This window comes from Mastigoproctus giganteus, chromosome 7 (assembly GCF_048544385.1).
Source record: "Mastigoproctus giganteus isolate SK-2022 chromosome 7, ASM4854438v1, whole genome shotgun sequence".
NCBI lineage: Eukaryota > Metazoa > Arthropoda > Arachnida > Uropygi > Thelyphonidae > Mastigoproctus > Mastigoproctus giganteus.
In genome coordinates, this window is record NC_143581.1 from 165,500,071 (window position 1) to 165,519,681 (window position 19,611).

General features: G+C 36.8%; 1 protein-coding gene across 1 annotated transcript in view; it reads left to right on the forward strand.

Moving 5' to 3' along the window:
• LOC150083314 (zwei Ig domain protein zig-8-like) overlaps positions 1 to 19,611 on the forward strand; it is a 151,858-nt gene that overhangs the window by 111,574 nt on the left and 20,673 nt on the right. The window contains exon 3 of the mRNA XM_090377970.1: positions 17,233 to 17,443. Within this exon, the coding sequence (XP_090234096.1) occupies positions 17,233 to 17,443 (211 nt within the window). The remainder of the gene's footprint in view (positions 1 to 17,232; positions 17,444 to 19,611) is intronic.

Sequence of the window (19,611 nt, forward strand, 5' to 3'; positions counted from 1 at the left end):
CTTAGGGTTCAGATTTTCTTTTCATGCACGACAACGCCACTGCCCATAGAGCCCAAGTGGTGAAACTGAAGATCTCCAACGATTGCCTGGTCAGCGCGATCGCCAAGATTAAATCCGACGAACTTGTGTGGGATGCACTTGGGCGTCGCATCTCACGCCGACAGCTAACTGCTCGGTGAGCTAAGTTCTGCGCTGGTGGAAGAATGGGATTTGTTGCCACAGAATCTTGTTTGTTGTTTGGTTTTTAGGAGCATTAACAACTAAGGCCATATTGCTCCGCACAGAATCTTATAGACACCCTTATATGGAGCATGGTTCACGGCTGTTAGGCCTGTTTAGCTGTTGGACGGGATCCTACGCCGTACTGATGTCATGCGACCACATTTTCGAGCATCTTGTATCGACTTCTGTAATGTAACCCTTTTGGTAATTCTTATACAACCCATATAAATGACCTTTATATCTATCCGAAGTTTCTCTCTGTCTCCTCATTTCGTCGTTATTTATTTTATGGTACACCACCATACCAAATTTTGTCCCGCATCATCGCAAGCTGCACGAGTTCCACCACGTTTTCTACGTGTTCTGTTACTTTTGTCGAGTGGTGTATTTTGAAATCAGACCGTGAATTGTGTATTTTTATAAGGTTTTAAGGACAGAAATTAAGTGTCCTACTGAAATGGGCTGAGAAAACAAATGAGTAGAATCGAATCCACTGTGCTAGAAGAATATGTTCCTTTGTCCACTGCAATATCTAGTAATCTTTATATAATTAGCTTTGTCAGGAACGTCCTTTGACTTTGAATAACTCAAAAATTAACAAGCTGTTGAAATATTAGTCACACTAGAATATTTGTAATTTTGTGTGTGCAATAATTGTAATTTTTTAACAGACGATATAGTAATACAGTACATGTAAAAAATTATCAAACTGCATTTTTAGACATAATTTAAATATATTTTAAATATATTTTAATGCTCAAGTGCGTCCCACTGACACCTTAGCTAGCAGCGAAGAACGCCGAGGGAGAGGTTTTTGTTATTACTGTGATGTTAATTTTTACTGCTTCTCTGAAACAGTTTTGGCGAAATATTAGCCACGGCTGCACTAGTGTCAGACTAAAGAGATATATCGGTGATGAAATACTGTTAGGAATTAAGTCAAAAAGTATCCTTATTTTGCAACAGGTCTAATGAAGGGATAATAATCTATACCGATTCTTTGAGTGCAGTAACTTCTTTAGTATTAATAATGGCCGCATGGTGCAAGAAAGCCTATGGCTTATGCTGCACCAGCCAAAAAAAAAAAAAAAAAAAACCCGAATAAAACAATGATTAAAAATAATAATAATAATTAATAAAAGAAAAGGAAATTAAACCTATCATCCTATGTGCTTCCCTGACCCGAAGGTACTATCCAGATGACCTTTGAATTTCCCCAAACTGTCAGCCTCTACCACCCATTTAGGCAACTTATTCCAGTAATTTATAACTCGCTGGCTAAAATAAAACTTCCTGCAGTCCAATCTAAGAATTTCCCCTCGTAACTTTAATTTATGTCCCCTAGTTCTAGCATCATTTATAATCTTGAAAATTTCGTCCTCATTCATTTTACTGATGCCTCTCAGAGTCTCAAACACCTCAATCAAATCTCCTCTAAGGTGTCTAGTTTCCAAACTCTGCGACCCACATATTCGAAGTCTTTCTTCATAAGGATGCCCTTTTGCCGATCTCACCAGGCGAGTTACCCGTCTTTGCACCCTTTCAAGAAGCTTGATGTCTTTCTTTAGGTGCGGTCTCCATACTTGAACACAGTATTCCAAGTGTGGTCTAACATAATGGCCTTATATAATGGGATTATCACGTCCCTATGTCTACTTGCAAAAGTTCATTAGATCATCGATAGGACACCATGGGCCTTCCTTGCAACCTGTTTACAATGCTCAGAGAATTTTAAGTCTGACCGTATCGTAACACCCAAGTCCCTTTCCTCCAGTACTGGGTTTAGTTGAACTCCACCAAGTGAATAAGTTATTTTGGGATTACTGTTTCCCAGGTGTAATTCCTTACACTTTGTTGGATTAAAGCATAGCTGCCATTTTTCTGACCATTCCTCAAGTCTATCTAGGTCTCTCTGAAGAAGCTCAGCTTGACAGTGATCATTTACTACTCTACCAATTTTAACGTCATCTGCAAATTTAGACATCACGCCCTCTATCCCTTCATCGATGTCGTTTATGAAAATTAAAAACAACAGTGGTCCTAATACTGATCCTTGGGGAACTCCACTTCTTACATAAACCCAATCTGAGGAATAATCATTTATCACAACCCTCTGCCTCCTGACCTGAAGCCATCCTTCTATCCATCTAAGGATTTTCTTAGTGATTCCAACCTGTTCCAATTTATAAATCAACCGCTCATGTGGGACTGAGTCAAAAGCTTTGCTGAAATCTAAATAAACAATATCGAAATTATTCCCTAAATCCAGCTCGTGAGTGACCCTTTCGAAATAGCGAACCAGATTTGTTAAACATGATTTTCCCTTTACAAAACCATGCTGAGTATCCTTGAGAATTTCAGTTAGATCCAAATGATCCTGAATTCCACCCTTGATCATTGCCTCCATGATTTTCCCTACCACTGAAGTCAGACTGACAGGTCGATAATTTCCCAGTTCACTCTTAGAGCCACCCTTATGTATGGGAGATACATTTGCACTTTTCCAATCCAAGGAAATCGCCCCAGAGTCTAGTGATGCTCGCATAATTAGCCTCAATTGTTCAATGCACTCACTTTCCCCCTCCCTTAAGATTATAGGGTATATTCCATCAACTCTAGGAGCCTTACTGGCCTGTAGGGTCGAAAGTTTTTTCATTAAATAATCTTGCGAAATTTCAATATCATTAATTACATATTTTTCAACTTTGCTCCCACAATTTCCCATTGCCACAAAAGGCTTTTCATTTGTAAATATCGATGCAAAATAACTGTTGAGTTCATCTGCAACGGCAGCTGATGTATTTAATACTCTCCCCTTTCCCTTACGTAAAGGTCCGATCTGGTTTGTCCTGCTCTTCTTGGCATTTATATATGTGAAGAATTCTTTATCCCCCCTCTTTGCTCTGTTTGCTAGCGTTTCTCATAAACTGCCTTTGCCTGTCGAAACTTTTCTGTGGCTCTATTACAGATCATCTTCTAGCTGTTATAGGCTTCGGTACTTTTTATTACTCTGTATCTGTTCCATGCCATCTTTTTCCGCTCAAGTAATGTGGCAACTTCACTATTCACCCAACTTGGAACCCTCCTCATGGAGTATTTTTTAATGGTAAACACGCATCCAAGGCATCTGTGGTTAATGTTTTAAAAGCATACCACAGTTCGATTGTATTCATTCTCTGCGCGATATCTACCCAGTTAATAGAGGCCATGTAGTACCTTAAGGCATCGTAATTTCCTTTTCTGAAATTAAAATCCATTCCTTTGCCTTTTACTTCTGTTACCTCTCTCATCATCATCCACCGTAGAACTCCGTGATTACTTCCTGCTAGTGGTTCCTCTACTGTCAGCCCTGTTATGTCATCTGATTCATGTGTGATGATGAGGTCTAGGATATTCTTTTCTCTAGTACTTTCCCTGACATGTTGATACAAATAACAGTCGTCAAGTTGATTTAAAAATTTTGTTCCCAATGCGAGTTTCCTTCCCATTTACTCCAATCAATTAGAGGCAAATTGAAATCACCCATAATAAGGCATTGACGCTTACTTGCCCATTCCATTTGCATGTAGAGGCTTTTGCCATAATCTTCACAATCACCTGGTCTGTAGATTACTCCTACTTGCATTATACCTTTGTTTCCAACTATCTCACACCATACAGACTCTATACTAGCATGTGAAATGTCTAAATCCGGGAAAGATATCGGCGCACTCAGGCTGCTTCTGATAAGAAGCATTACCCCACCACCCCTTCTATCTTCCCTATCCTTCCTAAATACATTATACAAGCCGTACTGAAACTCATCATCCCAATTTCCGGGTGGCACCACGTCTCCGTAAGCCCTATTATGTCCGCGTTACTTGTTTTAACCAGCAGTTCGAATTCGCTCATTTTATTGACGACACTTCTAACATTACTGTATAAACAATTAAGACTTACTGTTCTTGTATATTTAACAAACCGTAACACAACCCTTGAAGTTTTTCAGGCTCGCTTCCCTGGCATTAGCTACCCGCTCACTTGAAACGTTTCTGCCCCCAGAACATCTAGATAATATGTCCAGTTGGGGTAACAGATAAGAACTCTTGAGGTATGTGCAAGAGTTACTGTGACCAATATTATCTGATAAACGCGTGTCAATATATTACCCACATCCCCCCCCCCCTAACTAGCAGTTTCCTCGAACCTTTAAGGTATCCTCAATAATACTGGGAAAAACTTTTGCACCACCTTTGTTTAAGTGTATCCCGTCTTTACAAAACAAATTCCTTCTACCTACCAGTGTGGGCCATGCTGACAGAAATTTCCCCCCAAAAGCCTTGCAGAGTCCTTCAAGTCTTGAGTTAATCCACAAGGCTTTTAACATATAATCCTTCCTATCGTGTCTGGGCAGAATTACAGACACAGACATTGTGGTATTTCCTCAGCATGGTCCTGTATTTTTCCAACAAATCATCAGATCGTGTTCGTTTAATATCAGTAGTTCCCACATGAATAATAATATTCTCTTTACCCCCCTTAAAATCTAACAATCTGTTGGTGACATCATTAATAGTTGCTCCTGGCAGACATACCCTGGTTCTACTCCACCTATCCTTATTACAAAAAATATTCCCCGTTTCCCTGACAATGGAGTCTCCTTATAAAACAATGTCCTTTTGAACCAGAGTAGTTTGCACTTGGTTTTTCTGTTTTGAGGCCAGAATCGGGTGTGCATCACTTGGTAGATTGCTAGTGTCTTGAGTCCCTGACGAGCTCCTAGATGCATTATTCTCGAGGGCAAGCACCGTTTTTTCAGTGATTCAAATTGTTCCATCAGTGCACCAAATTGTAATTTAAGATCGGTGCACTCCTTACATCGATCACAAAGAAAAGAATGCCCAGGTGAGCTATGATTAGTCACCAGGTCGACCTTGGAAAACATTCCACAGGTTCCGCAACGGATTAAATCATGAGTCACCCGTAAATTGCCATCGGCTATTTCCATGTGAGTCACGATACCCTGTGACGTGTTTAATGCAGATCTCGTAACTACCATTATAAAATTAGCTAAATATCAATGAAAATTAACTTTAAATTTTTTAGATTTTAAAAATTATATCTATAATATTATAAAAATCAAACTGTTACAGGAAACCTATAACAAAATAATCCAACAATATCTAAATAAATCAAATATTTAAAAGCAATAATCGACAGTAATCCAATCCACTTAACGGAGGAGCCCTGACGAAGCGCGTCTGCTCACCTCAAATGCCAACACTCGACTTTACAACATAAACGTTTCAACTTTCATCATATCTTGAAAGAAATCAGAGCACAGTTGATAAATCTCATAGAATGCAACACAGCCTGCAGGTTCTGCTGGATTCCTGGGCATGCTGGAATCCAGGGAAATGAGAAAGCAGATCAAGCAGCAAAATGTCCAGTCAACCCCGTGTCTTCACTTGCCTCTATTCCTTATAGGGACTGCAAACTCATCATAAAACAATCATGTATTGACCAATGGGCATCAGTATGGCAGCAACAAACCCATAATAAACTCTTCCAAATAAAGAAAAGGCCACAGTACTGGAAATCTAGTTCTCGATTTAACAGACAAGAAGGGGGTTGCCCTTGCAAGGACACGCATTGGGCACACCCATCTCATCCACTTTCACTTGTTGACAGGTGATGAACCTCCTCACTGTCATCATTGTCCCGCCCTACTAACAGTGAAACATTATCCTCCTCGAGTGTCCCCACAGTCATGCTGCTCAATTAACAAATTTTAAATCATCTTTAACCCAGAACAATTTATTACAGGTAAACCATATTCTGAGTGATGATGCATATCTGTCCGACCCATTTAATTTTTTAAACTAATTCATTTATATGAACTTAACTGACACATGACTAGAAAAAAGGGGGGGGGGGGAGAAGAACGATTTCATTTGTAGAATAACTGTGATCTGCACAATTTGGCCTTAGTTGCCCTTGTGCCAATAAACTCCCATTAAAACCAACCAACCATCCTTATTTGGGGCAATCGGCGTGATCTTCAAAACGAACAAAACTCACCGAACTCGCATCTATTATAAAGAAAGTCAGTTAAAGTCCATTTTAGATTAGCTTAATAATATCTCTGTGGCGTAAAGATTAGGCAAGTTCACTTTAGCAAGTATAGCTTGGTGATATAGAGCAGCCCTTCGTGATCGATGACTCCTGCTGCCGTGTCTGATAGAGAAATTCTCTTGAAGAAGTTGACGTCGTCAGCAGACCTGATGCAGTCCTGTTTGTTAATCCAGAAAGATACCATGATTGCAATAAACAGTACTCCAGATCAAACTCCACCCTGAGGTACACCACTTGTTACTAGACGTATTGTGCTCTTTCTTACGCCCTATAAGACGTAGTATGCCAGGCGTTTAGGTATTTACACATGTTTAGCTATAAATTTTGAAACACCAAATAAAGCCCCTTTAGTAAGTTTTGATTTTGTAAATTAATGTTGTGTTCTAAATTTTATTGTAAATCATCATAATAAAAGTTGTATGTTATAAAAGGAAATAGAAATGCATTTCATTCTAGGTTGTAGTTAATAAATAGTAAACTAAATAAGGACATTTTTGTTTGAGTGATTATATACATGGCAAAATCAGAATTCTGTCCATCGTTTTTAGCTAATTGTATACCGATAATAAACAATACCAAAAACTACTTTAAACTGCCCTTCTGTTCTGTATTTATTGTGCTTGTATACTTTTTATTTTTCAATAACTGAAATTTACAGTCAACTCTGTTTGGACAGATACAATTTTTAAGCCACTTAAACAGCTTGTTCCGTCTAAATTTTGTATTAAAGGAGAGTGGATCCTTACATATACCATGGCAAAGAATCATGCACCATCGTTTACTGTTTTAGATCCCATGGCTATCACAATGTTCTAATCGATTCTACATCGTGCGGAAAACTCCTCAGTTCAAATCCCATCCTCCTCCATTTTTCGTTTTATTTCATGGTCTAATGAATCTTGAGTTGTGGTTTTTCATCCAGAAAGTAGGCCAATTATGGAATATAAGCAGTTTACACAATACACTTGTTGTATTGTGTGAACTGCAGTTGTATTCTTTAGACTGCTTGTTTTATACGAGATCTAAACTCTCTTAAAAGCACATAATTAAATTTATATCCGCGCTTGGAAGAATTCTCATACCCGGATTGGGCACTACACGATGTTTTTTCTGCTTCGAGTGGTTAATATCATATGACATTCATTTAGTGAGCTGAAAAAAACAGGAGCGTGGCATAACCAAATTAAAAAAGAAAATCTGCTGTGCCGAAGTAATGAAAGGAATGAAAAACTTTAATATCTCCACAGTATATGATGTTTTGTACATTTTAGCTGAATGAGAGTACCCATGCCTATGTGTTTACGTTGGCGTTGGTATCTCTTGGGGCACTGCTCTTCATTTCATTTAAAACTTCGCTAAATATTTACACAAAAACGCCTTGTCGGCATTAAGAACCGACCAAAATCTGAAGAGTACGGATAGAGACTGATTGAATTACAAGGAACAGAAAAGTACCAGACCACTTTGCCGATTATAGATTAAGGGGCTTCCAGCGTTTTTATTTTATTTTTTTTTCTCCATCTTTTTGCTTGTTTTCCTTTGTGGGAACTGTAACATGTGCTAATTCTTAAAATAACTGCGGTGCTTTCATCATTAACTAAGTGATGAAGATTTCTGTTACGCTGTGTCATTTTTAGAGACGCGCGTTGCTATTTTGATCACCTTCCTGTTTGTACATCCGTGTTCTGGCGACATAAAACCCGAAAAGCAAAGCATGAATACAATGCACAGTGACAAGAATACTTGTGTTTAGAATATCTCCAGGATTAAGATCATATTAGGCTTCCAAACACTTTCCAGATAAAGTAATATCCACCATTTTTAAAGACAACAAATTGGAGAAGGCTGAGATGTTCCTCGGTACCCGTTGAGTAACAGCACTTTCTGGGAAAAATGTTTTTAAACCAACTGCACTCAGTGTTACTCGATACTTTTAAATTTTTAACACTTACAGGTGTATTTTTGATCAATTCAAAGAAAATAAAGTTCCATTTCTGCTCAAAAAAGAGCATCACAGAGTTTACTTTGATTTATAGACGAAAGGTTTTAATTAGTGATATTTTTAAAGTTTTACGGTTTGTATTTTTCGCCAGCTTACTAGAATATTTCCTTTTATTCATCAGAAAAAGAAGAGATATGAATTGATCAATGGAGATGTACGGTGTTCATCTTGCATTATTTTGGAACTGACTCTGTACTTGAAAATAAATAAATCTGCAAATTCGTGCTCTTCTAGCATTCAGTTTTGTTATTTATTCTTTTTCTTCCAGAATAACAGAAAAACCAGGCATGTAACACTAATTATTAGGATTATATGTCTGTTTAGTTGTGCGCTAGTTCTAAATAACTCAACTCAACTCAATGACTATTTCAGCTGATTTTATGCAGATTCTCAGCTTTATTTTCTGGTTTTACTAAATATAACATTTCTAGGATCGGTATTAATAAATCCTAAATTCATTTAAGTCTAAGAGTAAACTTCAATTTCAAATGGCAGTTGTACATTACAGTCCCTTATTAAATTTATGCTTAGCAATTACTCTTCATCTTTATTTTCACATTTTATTCAACCACAGGGTTCAGCAACTTTAGTTGAAGCTGACCGACTGACATCTACTTATACTCCTGCATTAACAATATCCGAAAATCTTCTTCTACTGTTCCAAACACAGCCATCTCAGTATTTCCTCTTTTTAGAAAAAAACGTCACATTATGGCCACCCGAGAACCAAATCATTTGTCCATGCGTAATGTGGCCTTAAATTGCATCTATGTCCTCTGGTCGATTTGCCTGTTTTGTTGGACCACGAAAAGATCTTGCTCTCCGCACCTGAGACCGACTGACTCAGCCAAAGATGAAAAAAGCTCATAAATGTTCTATTCGTCACCGAAAGGATTTTAACCCGAGCATTTTGCACCACTTACCCGGGTTTATTGGCTTAAATTTGACGGTTTCGTAAAAAGAAAACGTAAAACAAACTGATAAACTAATCTCAATGTAAACGATCTTTCTGATAATTTCCTGTTGTGATCAATCCCTTCTACCTCCACAGCCAAAGCTTGTTCTTTTTTCCTAATATAGATATATTTTCCTGAGCAATTGAAACCTGCCCATATTCTGTTTATTACGCTTACCTTAATTCTTTCTAAATACTCTTCTTCAAAAACTATCTTGAAAGTTCCTATGATTAATGATTATCATCTTTTTTCACAGATACCATATTACACGTTCCTTTCTCGCTCTCTTGGGCTAAAAAATTAGCTACAATCTTTGGGTCTTACTCGTTGGACAACTTAGTCTATCTGGTTGAAGATTTTACTGCATTTTATCTTCCGGAAACTCAGGTTTATTATTTCCCAAAACAGGCATAACGGACCATGGAATACCCCCAATTGAAGACTATATACTAACCTCTGATATCCTTAGTTGCTGCGGCGCTAATTCTGATCAACCAATCATCTGCTTTGTCCACAGATAAACGAATGATTTTATCATCATTTTATTTTCATAAATTGAATCAGCGAATTCCAAATGTAGTCTGATCTATTAAGGTACTTCTTTACTCCAACCCTGTATTCTAAATTTCATATAAAAAGCACGAAATATTCATAAACATATTCAAGAAGTTTACATCATGAATTTTGTTCAGGAACATTTTTCAGAACCAATTTCTGTAAACAAACTACTTATGGATGAAGTTCATTCTCTCTCTTTCCTTCATAGTTGCATTGACTTTCCTGTCGATGCTCCGATTGTCCAAATAACGTCTTTCAAACCTGGATAGTGCGCATGTGGTAGTTGCAGTGGCCATTCTTAAAAGACTGATAAACAACTACAGACGTGTAAGAGATATCCAGACAGACCGGCAGACGCTTAGGGATTTATACGTATATTGGCTTACTAGCTTTGGGCAACCAACCATGACAGGGACTGTTGTCTCTGTACGTATATACAGTATCCGCCCGTCTTTTGCTTGTAGATGTGCATATATTTGAATGCTGATTTAATTCCATACAGGAGTACATGTAAACTTACGGAGGTTGCATTTGAAATTAATTAACTTAATTAATTTCAGTTTAAACTTTTGTGTGCGCGCTGTGACCACCAGAGTAATGTCTTTCGACAATATACTGACACCTTACCAGTGTTAAAGGTGTAGGTAGATACGTAGGAGCAAGTATACAGATGCGCTTTTGTAGTATCGTGCCCGAGTTAGTCATCCTCGGGCGACAGTTGTTGGTTTTACATCCAACAAGATAACCAATTTCCTCGCCATTGTCTTTCACATCTTTGGCTAGATTTAAAACTATATTAAAAACAAAAATTAAGTTTATATCGAGTCTTGGAAGGATTCTCTGTAAATATCATTGGCAACTGGTAAGGATCGTCGTAAGGCATTTCAGGCATTCCGAAGATGTGTGGTGGCTTTGGTTGCTTTGTCAGAAACTTCTTAGTTCTCGTTCGTGCACTGTTTGTGCCTCCTGAAGTCAGTGCTATCAAGTCTACATGCTCTTAGATGAAAGAAATTGATGGCGGATTGGAGAAGTGGGTGGTTCCATTAATTTCGAAGACGTCCCACCCCCTAGAACCTGACATCGGAGTTCTAGATGTCAGTGGGACGGGCTGTAAGTGATTGCACTATCCGCCGGATGTTACACCGATTTAATGTTTAATGGACAGTTACAGATCTCCAGCCCTTCCTGACACTATCGAAATCTAAACGTCGTTTGGAATTGTACCTTGCTCAAAGTATATAGTTTATGAAATAATAGAGGTCTTTTGGAGTAACAGGTCACGCTACAAAATGTTTAGTTAAGAAGGTCGATTTCTGGTTTGAAGAATGCCCAGAGATCTCCACCTTAAGTTTGAAGGAGGATGAGTTAGAGTATGGTGCTGTTTATGTGATTTATATTGGAACAGTTGGGCGTGGTGTGGAAAATCACAAAACCTAATTTATTTAGTAGCATTTCGACATTAGTGTGGTGACTACACTGCTAATTCTGTGTAGCTAAGCTTTAGATGCTCCTGACCGATAATTCTCCACCTCATAAACCATGCCTGTATGCACCTGGTTTCGGAAAGGTGCTGTTACGCAATCGGGATCCTGATCGAAATCCGACAGAGTAACTCTGGGATGAGAGAGAACATCGTATTAAAGTGAGGCCAGTATTTTGAAGGTTGCTATGACGACTGAATCGAAGGAGGAATGATATCAAATTCCAACTGGCAGCTGTCGTGAACTGGCGAAAAATATTCCACAAAGGAGCAATGCTGTTATTCAATTTCTTTATCTTCGAAGATATAGAAATGAAATCTTGCAGCCTTATAAAAGGCTGTTTTGGGTACACCTTGTCTTCAGTTCAGTTTTTGGACGATAACGCGCACTACTTATATGTTACAATTGGTTGATGAACTTCTAGGAAGCGATTATATCCAGAAAATGGATATAATCCTGTGAAATCTACACACCGGAACCTTACAGAATGCGCTTGGGACACTTTGAGGAGACGAATCCCATATCGTGGCCACATTCCGCATGAACTCTAGCTGAAATTTACCCTCAAAGTGTATTGAGATTTTTTTACCAGCCAACGTTCTGAAAGTCCTAGGAACGATCACACCTTATTAATCCTTTGATAACCCTTTATTCATGGTGCAATTTGTATGATTTTGATGAATCAACAATCATTTTTATCCGGGCGCGTCAGCTCATTATGTTTTCTTTGGTTTTATGATTTCTTTTTATAAACGTTTATTCCATTTATTTACGGCAAAATTTTATTGACACCTGAATGGGCTGTAACTTAATATGTCTTTAAAAAATGTGTAACTTCTTTGACTTTTGACACTGTGTGTAGATTACTATCTGATAAAAATATTCATGTTTTTTTCCACATTGCGATGAATATCTTAATATACCAGATATCCTTTTCTATATAGAACTTTTGTTTCCTCGGAATTAATTGAAAATTCTTTACTATTCTTCTGGGATAAATATCTTTCTATAAATTACGGATATTTTAATTTATAAACCGCCAGTGTTAAATAATACCACCCTCTAATTAGTTGCCTATTTTCATTACCACGGAAATGATTACGATAACAAATGAGTTGCTTTCTTTTTTCATTATACTTAATTATCTTCGGCAAAGATAATCTTTTCATGCGGATTGAATAAAGTGGTGAACTGAATCCCTTCATACGGAGTAATCTCCTTAAGAGAAAGACACTGACTACTCCAGACTTCTTTGTTGATTGTTTGCCTGTATCACGTTTAAAGTGATGTTTAATGGCCAACGAAAGACAAGAAGAAGACATTCTAAATTCTCTATTCAAATGGAAGCCCATTAAAGCGCGCTACCAGATTCTTCATTTAAAATGACGAAGGTACTTTAAGTATTGCTTAAATTTCGCCGCTAAGTGCTCCTCATTAGAACAGTCCTAATGTTTCAAAATCAAGTATCTAAGGCCTCTCATAAATTAAAATTACAATAATTAGTTGTTTGCCACTGCTTAACACGCATAGTTCTCTCTGATACAAACCTATTTCTTACCTTTTAAAAGATCGAATATCTCTGTGCTGAAACAAATGATTGTATGAGCAGGCAAAGGAATAATTGATGTCAAGAAAGAGATAGGTGCCTGAGGTATAATTTGCTCGCTGTATCTGGTTTTCCGGGGTATAATTATATCACACATAACTTAATAATTTCATTAAAAGTGAAGAAAATATGTGATACTTGTCCTTCGTATATCTTAATTTTTCATAAATAGGAAGTACATTTTATCCTTTTATTAAAAAAAACTTCAAAACTGTGTCATCTCATTGAAGAAATTAGGCTTTTAATGAAGATGTACTTGAAGGTACACATGGCGGTTATTATGTGTTTAAAGGGAACTTTTATCTCCATAAACCCCTTGATTTTACGCTTATTCGAAATATATTATTCACACCTTGGAATACATTCGCTAATAGCGACTATCTACCAGATTATGAGACGCCAGTAAACATAGAAACATCTGTCCTGGCGATGTCTCTGATTTTTAAATATATAGCGGATTTTTCCATTTCAGGTGATGATGTAGAAATTTAAAATATATTAGCAACTTAAGCAGGACGGAATGGTATTTGTCTCTAGGTTGAAGATAAGCCCGAGGTGGAATACCTGACCTCGCTCTTCAGTGGAAGCAGACCGATCTCTGTGATCTAAATCGAAATTTAATCTTAGAAATTTTAAAAGAAAACAGGAATACGGAACTTAATAATCTGCCCTCGTAGATAGCACAGCGGTTATGATCACCTCATACCCACATCTGCTGGAAAAGGCCCGAGTTGGAATCTTATCAATGACGAGAGGAATTTTTATACACACTGCAAAAAAATTTTCGAAGGTTGCGTAGTTTTTCATCCACACAGCAGACCTGCTGAAGAATTCACACAATTATACATTCAGTATAATGGCGACTCATGGCCAGTAGTATTCAACCCATAATTAAAGAAGATCTAAGAACTCAATTTATTTAATGAGAATACCTTTTTCTGATATTCTCTGGGCATAGCGCTGGGTTTTTTTTTCAAGTTTTAATCGATTATTTTTTTTAGCTTCCAGCAAAGCGGATTTTTCTTTAACAATTTCTACTCTTTTTCTCTGTCCAGCATTACTAAGAACCGAGATTTACATTTCAATCATAAAATTGAATAATGAATGATTGCTTATCTCCCATGAGCTCCCAGCTGGATGATTTTTCACAGAGCAAATCCCAGATGTGATTGTAAAGTTTTACGCCTACCCAAATATGTCTTGACGTTCAGTTATCCATGGGATCATCTTAAGATGCACACACGCTGACTGAAAAACTTTACTACCCTTCATCTGAATAGTATTCGATATATTCAGAAAAAGAAAAGACAATTATTCTAAAGCAATTTCCATTGGATATTTACTCAGATTGCTTTCCCGTTTATTGGTCAGGTAAAGGAGTACAAATGTCTTTTGTAATCACTGAAGGACATCAGTCTCGCGATAACAGTTTACACCAAGAGTTTCTGCATCTCTTGCCAGACTGAACATTTTCGATTTGTCCCTAAATTGCGTCAGAATTGCTTTGAGTATCATTACCCTCGTCCTTCGCGTTCCACAAATTGTTTTATTCCCTAATAGACATGGAACTAGACTTGGAATACAACTTTGAAAGTCTAAAGATGACATGAATCATGTACGAAGCCATTTTGTAAAACATATCGCAGGAGTACTGCCTATTTGGATTTTTTGTTGTTGTATACAAAAGTGAACCAACAAAATAAAATATTTTGGCTCATCCAAAGTGTATGATACCTTCAAGAATTTCCGGCAAAATGTAAATGATACTAAAGAGTAGAAAAATCTTTTTCTTCAACTTCATTTCGAGTTATTAATAAAAATTACAATGTAATGACAATGAAATGATAAAATCACTAACATAACAGAGAAAGTTCTAATTTTATTAATAAATATTCATTATTATTTGTCAACAATTTAAATATATAGTCAAAAAATAATTGTAATCAGAATCTACGATTCATCCATTGTTGCATTTTCATCTAATAAATAAGAATAGCGCATTTTATTTTTGAAAAACTCATGAAATTTGTTATCTGTGAATTAAAGGAGCCCAAGAATGCGACGAATACCTCCATTTCGCAGATAACAAATCTGGATGTTTCTTCAGTTCCATTCATAACTGTTCATAATGTGCAGAGTATGAGAAAAAATAAATAAATAAAACCAAAACGTACACATAATAAGGCAACAATCCATCGACGTTCCGCTGGAGGAAATTTAAAAAGCTACAATTCGAAAATACTGAAATATTACAAACACAAATATGAAGAAAAAAAATGTTTCTTTAACTTATAAACAGTTCGTATATTTACGTGACATGTTTTCATTTATCAAAAGGAGCAACTTGAAGTTGAATAGATTATTTTTGATCCATTGCACCCGGCACGAATGTGAAAAGAACTGATGTAGCCTTTCTTCGTTGGTAATCATGAATTATGTACCTGACGGTACGGAAATCATCCAAAAAGGAAGGATATTGATGCAGTAGTTTGAAAACGACCAACAAAGTGCAAGGAAACCACGCCCGTTTTTCGTGATACGTGGCAGTAACTTGCAGTTTGCTATGTCGGAATGTATTCGACAATAGCTATCATTAATCAGTTTTAAACTGAAGCTGTAGCATTATATTTGGTGAGAGAAATTTACCTGAAGGATAAATATTGACATTTGTTACAACTTGGGTTTGGGGAGGAAGGTAATCAGCTGTTTATCTCGGCGTCTTAAGATAACGGGCTATTTCCTTAAAAGCAAGCAACACTTCAGATATTGGGATGAAAAACAAAAATGTTTGTTTTGTTTAGCATTTCACTAAAACGTATTCTGAGCATTAATAACATCCTCGATTTGCTCTATATCGCACAAACAGATCTTAAGAGGGGACAGAAGACCTTGGTTTCAGTTCGATAACAAGAAATATCCAGCGCATTATTGGTAATACCAGGAATCGTGATGATTCTTCGAATTTACCGAAACGCGCGTTCCGGTATCTATTTTCAAACTGAGTACTGCATACAGATACTGCAATTCTCCATGGAATTATTTTAACCGCCCGATTAGGTTTAAAAGTCATCCTCGTGTGTTGTCATATTTCTCGTGCTCCCCTGAATACACATTGCAGAAGTTCCATATAATATGTTTTCCTCTCCAATATATCGCTTTCCAAAGGCGTGTGTGATGTGTTGTCATTGAAGAACAGATGGAATCTTACCGTTCTTGTAAAGGATTTCTGGGAAACTGCATTTCTTCCAACAGCTTTATGGCATTCGTGTCGGCGTCGCTAAGTCGTAGTGTGGTACGAGGTCAACTGTAACCTCTCTTTTATTACATGATAATGGCTGGTGGTTTAAGAGTTTGTTCAAGGAACACGTTCTTGTGCAAATGCCTTTTTAAAGCTACAGGAAACCAAAAAAAAAAAGAGCCTTTTATCTGCCCTTGGTGAATCACGTCCAATAGTTACTTCGTGTCACGTTGGTAGAATGTAGATGGCTTATTTTATATCCATTTACGGTTTTGGTATGATTTTCTTACATTCCATACTTATGAAGGGTTTGATCTTCACAAATACCGAAACGTTTGGTGAGAATTCAAGGCACATAAGGCTTCAGTAAAAAAATATGAAGCAGTGGAAAAAAATATAAAATAATATTTCATATGAATTCCAGGTGCGATATAATTACAAAAAGGTATTCGTTTACACGGATACATTACTTTAACGTAATTAATGAAATATTTCTGATCCATAATACTACGTAGGCGTTCACTACCTTACATTTCGTACCATGAGGGATTCAACCAGCCAGCCACCCTCCCTCTCGGAGAAGGCAAAATATCTTAAGATAATTTTTAATCTTATATGTAGTTTTAACTTAATTTCAGAAAAACAGAAAGTGGCGTATGGGCTAACCATGACCAAGTGTATATCCTCTATAATAGCTCTTGAATTTACACTCTGAGCCCCGTTATATGGAGGAAGCCGAGGCTACTCTGGAATAGAATATTGCGTTTATGAATAATCTTTTCTCAATATTCGAATGTCCAGTCTAGTAGATTATATTTATTAGAAATATGGAGTCATCTAGGGGCGTTGACTTGGACGCCTACGCTCATATTTTCAGCGACGTAGGCGTGTTGTGGTATTAGTCTGTTGTACAAATATATATACTCAGTGGCCTTCGACTGGTACATTCTCCCAAAATTGGTGGAAGAATGAGTCATCCTGGTCAATGGCTTCTGCGTACATCTGCATAAATTTAGTAGCGCATTTCTATATCTTATTTATTTTTTCTCTTTTAGGTATCTTGGATTCGTCTACGAGATTTCCATCTGCTAACAGTTGGCGTGTACACTTACACCAGTGACAGTAGGTTTCAAACCATTCATAACCAATACTCAAAAGACTGGGCTCTTCAAATAAAATATCCCCAAATTCGGGACGAGGGTTTATACGAATGCCAGATAAATTCAGATCCCATTGTCAGCCATTATATTCATCTCAAAGTAGTAGGTAAGAAATTAGTTTTAACATTTCGCTAATTGACCACATGATTATTTGTTCTACATTACCGCTCTCCATAAATGCTCTTTTAATTGTAAAAAATAAGTAATTTCTAGCAATAAATATTATTACAATGATATCAAATGAGCTTAATGATTTAATTACATTACGAGAATACAGAGTGTGACTGAAACTTAATGATAAAACATTCTAAAAGAAAAGCAAACTTCTCCTTGAGATGGCCCGTCTCTTTTGAATGATATGAAATCGTCCCCTTTCATCTTCAGTTTAACTTCGGAAAGAGAAAAAAATGTTAGCCTGGGCCAAATCTCGTGAAAAGGAGGGGATTGAAAGTCTGGTCTGACCCACAGAACTCTTTGGAACAATAGTATTTAGAAGTAATGAAAAAATTGTTGCAGGAATCCGACGAGGCAAACCTGACTTTCATGAGAAAAATAACTGCTTTTTGTTGCTATACAGTGCACCTGCACATTCCTTGTTAATTGTTCAAGGATTTATTTCACAGATAGGGGTTACTGAGATCCATCCCCTCCCATTCACCAATTTGGCTTTGGCTGAGTTTCTTTCCAAAGTTAAAAATGAACATGAAAGGGAAACGATTTCATAGAAACCAAAAGAATGTGGCCAACCAATATCAAGGAGATCACTTCGGAGGAATTTCACGAATGCTTTTATCGATTATAAGAAAAATGTAAGACGTGTCTAGAGTCCCCGATAAACTGTTTTGAATAATTTTCATAATAACTTCTTTTCCCGAATGTTTTTTTAGAATTTTTAGCTCGTTACTTTTCACACTCGCCGTGTACGTGTGGTGTATTTTGCTGATTTCACTAACCCTATATTTGTTTTGACCTAATTGCGTCATATTGTTCATGTACACAAACTTCAGACAATGCTTCACAATCCATCAGCTGTAGGCGAACTGATGGGGAAAAAATATAACCGGATTCATCTTTTATAGTCTTTCCAGTTACAGTTCCATGTTTTGGCTCCATGAAATTTTGATCAGTATGTAGAAAGCACTGGGACATGGAATTAGGAATATTAAACAGCCTTCTGTTATTAGTGGACATTCCACAGCAGAATGCATTATATTATGTAGCGATTCCTCAAAGCAGCGTGTTGGGACAACAGCGAAGGTTAGTTTATTATTTAATGCGCAGTGATTAATTAGGGACAATCGCAATTGCCTGTTTAATTACGAAAGAAAATAACGAATGTAAGTAATAATCCTTAATATGAAGTCGTACTTCATCCAAGATTTGCATTATATAAACATCTTATAAATTGAAACGGAAAATGAATATTTGAAGACCTCGAACGACATGTACAGAGCTTGTAATTAAATTGTGTTTGCATTAGAAAGCATCAATTATTCGTAAACAATAATCTAGGTGATGCCTCCGTGACAGGTCAGAAGTGGGACCATTTCTCGCGTTCATGCAATCTATGAATTATGTACGATAGATGGGAATTGTTATACAAATGCATTATAAATGATTGTTATCAAGCCTTTGAGGCGATAAAAATTCATTTTTTAGTAGAAAATGGGAATTCATTTAGTTCTGCTGAAGCCTTTGTTTTGATGGCATGTTGAATCCAGAATTTTTAAATTTCATTTTAGTTCTGAACCTTGGCAACTGTTAGAGTACATCTACACATATTGGCTACGTTTAAAACCTCTTATTTTTCCTATTTCTTATTTTTTTAGATCGAAATTTGACGTTCTCTTCTGAAGAAAACCAGAATCCATTCTGATTGACCTTTAATTCACCGAAGTTCAGAAATTCTTAATCCAGAAAATTAAAAGCAAGGATTATCGTTTTCTTTTTCAACTGACTTCCAAATTATTCTGTTTGCTCTTAGTACAGGATGTATTTTAGTTAAACCTGAAGTGTTTTTAAGGTTTAAAGGAATATTGATGAACAGGGGCCTTTTGAAGATCAGTCAATAAAGAATAGAAACGCTTTGATCTTCTTAAATAGGCAGCTTTATTACCTTTGTTTCTGCTTACGCGTATTCAGTATTTTTAAGGAGACTTCATGATATTCAATTAGATATCTTGTTATGTTCTTGCTGATTTTCCCTTGAATTGCTCTTGGGAAAAGGACTTCGAGAAAGTCCAATACTTTCATAAAATCAACTGCTTAGGAGAG